This window comes from Scaptodrosophila lebanonensis, unplaced genomic scaffold (genome assembly GCF_003285725.1).
Source record: "Scaptodrosophila lebanonensis strain 11010-0011.00,11010-0021.00 unplaced genomic scaffold, SlebRS2 tig00000043-arrow-pilon, whole genome shotgun sequence".
In the NCBI taxonomy this organism is placed as follows: Eukaryota; Metazoa; Arthropoda; class Insecta; order Diptera; family Drosophilidae; genus Scaptodrosophila; species Scaptodrosophila lebanonensis.
In genome coordinates, this window is record NW_022060545.1 from 3152642 (window position 1) to 3158691 (window position 6050).

At 39.4% G+C, this 6050-nt stretch overlaps 2 protein-coding genes across 2 annotated transcripts; both read left to right on the forward strand.

The window, feature by feature from the left end:
• The first annotated feature begins 835 nt into the window (after positions 1-835).
• Positions 836-3592, forward strand: LOC115622256. The gene is made up of 7 exons (XM_030516156.1): positions 836-901; positions 963-1716; positions 2411-2451; positions 2520-2720; positions 2783-2957; positions 3017-3390; positions 3473-3592. Exons 1-7 carry the CDS (start codon positions 836-838, stop codon positions 3590-3592), a joined length of 1731 nt encoding a protein of 576 aa, XP_030372016.1.
• Positions 3593-3780: 188 nt separating this feature from the next.
• Positions 3781-5400, forward strand: LOC115622671 (phosducin-like protein). The gene is made up of 2 exons (XM_030516686.1): positions 3781-3819; positions 3879-5400. The coding sequence occupies exon 2, from the start codon at positions 3902-3904 to the stop codon at positions 4739-4741; it is 840 nt and encodes a 279-aa protein (XP_030372546.1). The 5' UTR covers positions 3781-3819; positions 3879-3901; the 3' UTR covers positions 4742-5400.
• The last annotated feature ends 650 nt before the right edge of the window (positions 5401-6050 follow it).

Sequence of the window (6050 nt, forward strand, 5' to 3'; positions counted from 1 at the left end):
CGTAGAACTTAGTTATATTAATTGGAAATCTAAAACATCAATTCTTTTTAGCAATAAACTCTGAATTTAGAAAACAGTTCTATACTATATTTATGAAAAACTTGGTAGCTTAAAAATATTTACACATTTAGGAATAACATCATTGGTTTAAAGGAAAAACATTTATTATTTGTTGAAACTATTTTTATTCAATCTACAATTTATATATTATAATATTACTTTTATCGATTTTCTATCAAATATAATAGTTCGTAATGTAAAAAATACTTTATTTAATAATTAAACTATACATCTTTTCAACAAAAAAACACATTTCTGACCCAAAAGCTCAATTTTCTTTAGATCTTGGCTTCACAAATTTATGGAATAAAACAAAATATAAAAAATCTTATTATTATTCATTATATGCTTTTCATTATACTTTTTAATCAAAGGTCAATAAAAAGTTATAGCGAAACAAATTTCCCTTTTCTCGAAAATCAACTTGTTTTAGAAAACCGCTTCTAGAAAAAACGAGTGGGTGACGAAGACGGATGGAACTGAAGAAGTGAATGGTTTGCTGGCAACTAAAAACTACAAACTACTTAGTTTCAATATCTTCTTGAACTCCTTAAACGATTTTTGATGCACTGAGAACTATTTAATATTTAAGTTATATTGATATCTAAAAAATATACAAGTATATAGTTTTAACAAATAACATTTAAGCTTTAGCTAAACCTATACAATAAACAATTAGCCTGCACGAGCAGTTTTCCATAGCAACTCAAATGTTTGTTTACTAGACGTTGCCGGCTTTGGCAGCTTTATCAATACAAGTAGTCTATTTGACGCCATGAGCGGAACTACACGGACCGGGCTTGTGCCAACGCCTAAGCGAAGCATTAAAGTCCTGAAAAAGGTGAGAAAAAAATAATATAATAAGTTACAAGTGTTCAATGTGGATGCAACAACGCTGACAGCGAAGGCAACACCATGCCGATGACCATCGGTTGCCCTCCAAGTTCGAGGCGACGCCCATGCCCCTTTCGCTGCGTCCCTTTGGTGGACTCTTCAATCCGTTTGCCAAGGGCTGTTCTGTGCTATGCAACCATCCCGCACCTTCTGCCGTCAAGGATGTTATCCACCAGCTGAAGACGACGCTGGCCATCGAGGGCAAGAACGTGCAGCATTCCAGGGATAAGCAGGAGCTAGCAGAGACCGACCAGCAACAGCTGCACGAGACGGACAACATTCCCGAGGATCTCTTTCGGCGCTATGCGGAGACGGACTCGCGTCCTCTCACACCCACACCAACGGTGACCAGCATCCACACCCGCACCAGTGCCGGCTCCTTTCTCAATCGCCGCTGCATCACCCCAGAGTGGGGCAAACACGAGAATATTAAGCGGAAAAAAATCATACTGGACTTGAGGCGAAGCCATTCGCAGGAAACGCTGTACTGGAAGCCCAGTTCCGATCTGACCCAAAGTGGCCTGGAAGATGAGAAGAAGCCGAAGAGTGCTGGCGCCAATGAGGAGAAAAAGTCCAGGCATGCCAAAAGTGATGAGCAACGACCAAAATCCTCGCTAGCAACGGCAGCCACCCATGCGCCGGGCGCTGCAGAAACTCCAGATATTGATACGAAGCCGCCCAAAACATGCATCAACGAGCACGAACTGAGCGATGAGGATGTGAGGAGAGGCAAGAAACGGAAAAAGCTAAAGCCTGCTCAGGGTAAGAGCCATTCATTACAACAGTATTGCCCCAAATGTGAGTTTAGTTGTCCGTCTATGGCTGAAAACATACCTTTTTCAGGGCTAATATATTTTATTTTTAACAAGAAATTGAAGAAAGCATGCATAAGTGCATAAAATTTATCAAGATCAATTTGGATTTGTTTTCCAACTCGTAGAAAATTTGAGATGATCTCTAATGAATTGCAATACCATTGGAAGTATGATCGAATTCTGTAATGGGGAAGAGCCTAACAAAGTCGTTTATTTCAATATAAGTGTTGGAAAACGTGTCAAAGCAACTTAATTATGTTGTGTTTGTAACTTCATTCAAAAGTATTGTGAAAAGGGGTTTTTAAAATATTTTAGAATCGGTTCTACTATTTCTAAAAGTTTAAGCATTTATCTTTGCTCCAACAAAGTACTTCGTTATTTTTAAAATTTACTGATTTGAATAGTTAGAAAAGATGAAGAATTAGTTTGGCTAGGGAAATGAAATAGTCCAAATAGATCTTAGGATATTTGCTTAACCTATTAAGTTTACTGCTTTTTTAAATAGCTCATAATTGTCACTTCCTATCAAGCTGAAGATGAAATATTTATGAAACAGTTGTTGCACTCTATCTTTGCTTTTTTAAAGCTTTTACTAATTTTCTATATTACTCTTCTGATACTACAAAATTTTCTATGTACAGCAACCACAACTTTTCATTTGAGCGAGGATCCAGAAACACAGGTGATATTTACACTTCTGCCTATATAGCTATATATGTATGTTATTAAAGATTTTTTGAATTTATTTAGGTTTCTGCACTGGGACCCGACTCGCTTAATCCCAGCACAAGACCGAGCTTGATACCCAATTCGATTAGTTTACTGCCCGCCAAGGACAAGCGGGAAAGCGAGCCCATTTTGTTGAAAGGTAGTTTCCTCACTGACGAGGCATTTCAGGTGCTGAAGACGGACTTGGATGTGGACTTGATAGAAAATACCTTTGGCAGATATGTAAGCTGTGAGCGATCTGCCCAACAACCGAGTCCGATTAACTAATCCTTACTTCTCTATAGCTGAATCGTGCACTACGCGAGGCCATCAAATACATGCCCCCAAAACCGAAGGCTGTGAACAAACCGGCAGAAGAATCGGAGAAGTCTTCGGGCGGCATCAACTCCAAAATGCCGCGCAAGTTCTCCAAATCAGCTACGCGATTCGATGTGCCCATGGACCTGAACTTATTCCAAAGTATGTGCGTATTCCTTATGTAAAAAAAAAAAAAAATTGCTAATTTGAAAAGATTCTAGACATGACACCGCTGGACTACTTAAGCAAATATGTATGGGTCTCACAACAGCGAAAACAGCTCTATAAACGTGTGTTTCTAAAGTATCTAAGCCGCTGCGAGGAGCCGGAAAGCGAAATGCTGGGCAATGCCAATGAAGACCCAATTCAGACCGAGTACAAGGAAAGAACAATGATGTGGCATTGCTTGCCGCAGGCCTTGGAAGATGTTTTGGAATTCCACGGCACCGAAGAAAATGTGTGTCGAACTCTAAATATGCTCGGATATGAGCGCAGCAGCAGCGGATATTTGGATTTTCGCACCTGGTGTGGTATTGTGTCGTTTGCAGAGCGCCTTGCACTGGCAGATCCTTCCTGCACCGACTCTTGCGATGAGGTTTGCATTAATAATCCTCTTCTTCTTTTTACAATTTTACCAACCATTATGGTTTTGTATTTTATGTACAACATTTTACCAGCTGGAGAAAGCAGACTTTAATAGCATGGAGCAGCAACTCATTGGGAGCTTTCATTTCAATGTTCCTGAAAAATTGCGTGAAGTCCTGAATGTCATACGCAGCACTCACAATTTAAAATGAGCGGGCGTTAAGATTGTAGCGCTGCCAACTCTTTTCACAGAGACGCCATCTATTGATGTTTTATAGCACTAGCAACAGCTGATTCTGCAGTGGCTTCGAAACTGTAGTTATAGCTGCATAAAATACAAGTTCTTTAGAGCGTACAATTAAGTGAATAATTGCTGTTTTAGCTTACTATTTTTATTATTTATACTGTGTACATTGTTGTAAGCAAAGGGAATTGGTGTGTGAGTGTGTTTTCAGCAAAAATTTCAGTCCAACGTATCTGCTAATTGCATTAACAAAGGCACATAAACTCACCCTCGTACGATGGCCACTTTGGAGGACAAATTGCTCGGCGAAAAATTGGAGTATTATTGCAGCAGCAGTGAAGGCGAAGACAATGGCGATGATGAAGCTGGCGATAACCAGCCGGGTGCTAAAGGCGGGCAAAGCAAGTCCGCGGGGCTGACCATCAACACTGACCCCAATGCGGCGCCGGCTGGCGGCTATCGCCAACAAGCGTCCACCAACACGGGACCCAAAGGCGTGGTCCAGGACTGGCAGCGTTTCAAGCAATTGGAGGCGGAGCGGCGCGAAGAGACCGAACGGCAGCGCCTGGCATTGGCCCAAAAGTTAAGCATGACAACGGCGACCGCAGCCGAGGATGAGGAGCGCAAGCGGCAGGAAGAGCTCGATGCAGAGCTGGCCGAGCTAATGAGTGAAGATTTTCTGCAGCAATTCCAGAAGCAGCGCATGGCCGAAATGCTGCGACAAACGGGCCACAATCAACAGTTTGGCAAGGTGCAGCAGCTGAGCACCCACGAGGAGTTCCTGGCCTGTGTGGAGAAGGAGAACAAACATACGACGATCATCATACACATCTACGAGCGTGCCTTGCCTGCTTGTGCCACACTTAACAAGTGCCTGGATAGCCTGGCCATTGACTATCCGTCCATAAAGTTTGCTAAGATCTGCAGCTCTGTGGCTGGCATGAGTCGCGACTTTCGCACCAAAGGCCTGCCCGCCTTGCTGGTCTACAAGGCGCAGGCAGTGATTGGTAACTTCGTGCGCCTCACTGACGATCTCAGCGATGATTTCTTTGCCTCCGATGTCGAGAGCTTCCTCATCGAGCACGGCATCATAGTGGATAAGGCCTTGTACAATTAGATATATAGTTTCAGCAACAACCAAATATGTGTTCTGCATTTAAGCTGAAAACTCGCCCACATTTAATAATCTAATTGTCACCTCATGCTTACTCATTGAAACGCCTCGTTGGGGCCCAAGACAATTAATTTGAGTTCATTTGGGTTTTATTTTGTTTTGTTTCCATTTAGCAAGTATAAGTATAGTTGCATTATATGTATGATTCATTTCTTGTATACAGCAGTTTCAGGAAAACAGAACGTGGACGTGGAGAGCGCCGATTAAAAGAAAGCCAAATAAAAAGTATTCTAAAAATGTGTATTTATGTATTCGAAACGCGTTTGCGGTAATTACAAGTTAGATATATATATATGTACAACTATGTAGGTGTGTATATGGAACCGAACAGAATAGATCATCATACTGTACTATAAATAGTAGTAGTTCATAAATCATTCTTCACATCTGTATTACAATCTATATGCATATAGACGTAATTGTAGGTGCTAACCCGAATGTACTTCACTCGAACGCGAACTTTGTAAGATTTTATATAGATACTATACTATTTATACATATATATATATATATATAAGTATAGTTAGCTTAGAGCCTAACATCATACACAGCAATAAAAAAGAACTATGTTGATATAATAAAGTTGTTTTCTAATCAACAAATTGGTGTTGTCTGGTTTCCTATCCATGTATACTCAAAATATTTTTATTTCTGGTAGTTTTGTTGCTTCCGAGAGCTTACATCCATAGACTTGCCTCATACTACGTATGAGATACATTTGTTTTAAATTAGTTGTAACCCTAATATAAATTCAAGTATTGTTTATTTTATTTATATTTATGTTTATTCAATTAAACAACAAAGACACAAATTGTAGCACAAAAAAACGCTAACACAGCTCTTCTGCGGAATCCCCCCATATGGTTACTAACTTTCATAGATTTTTTATGAGCGTAGAAAAAATCATAAAGTTATGGCATTATTATCGGTCGGTAAAAATATATTCGTAGAAGGGTTGAGTGAGAGGAATTAGCAATGAAACTATTTTCAAAATTATTAGAAAACTTCAAATGGAAAGAAAGATTTCCATGATCAATTCTTTTTTGGGAGGCGACCATTTCAGTAATTTAGATAATTATTCTGTGGTGACAATTTTTATGTGAGTTATTATAAATTTTTAACATTTTTGTTGTTTATAAATACCCAGTAAATATTATTCATAAAAGTAACTTTGAATTGTAATTTTTCAGTTTGAAAGTTCTTGATCTAAAGATCTAAAAAATTTGTTCAATCAATTATTTGAGAATCTTCA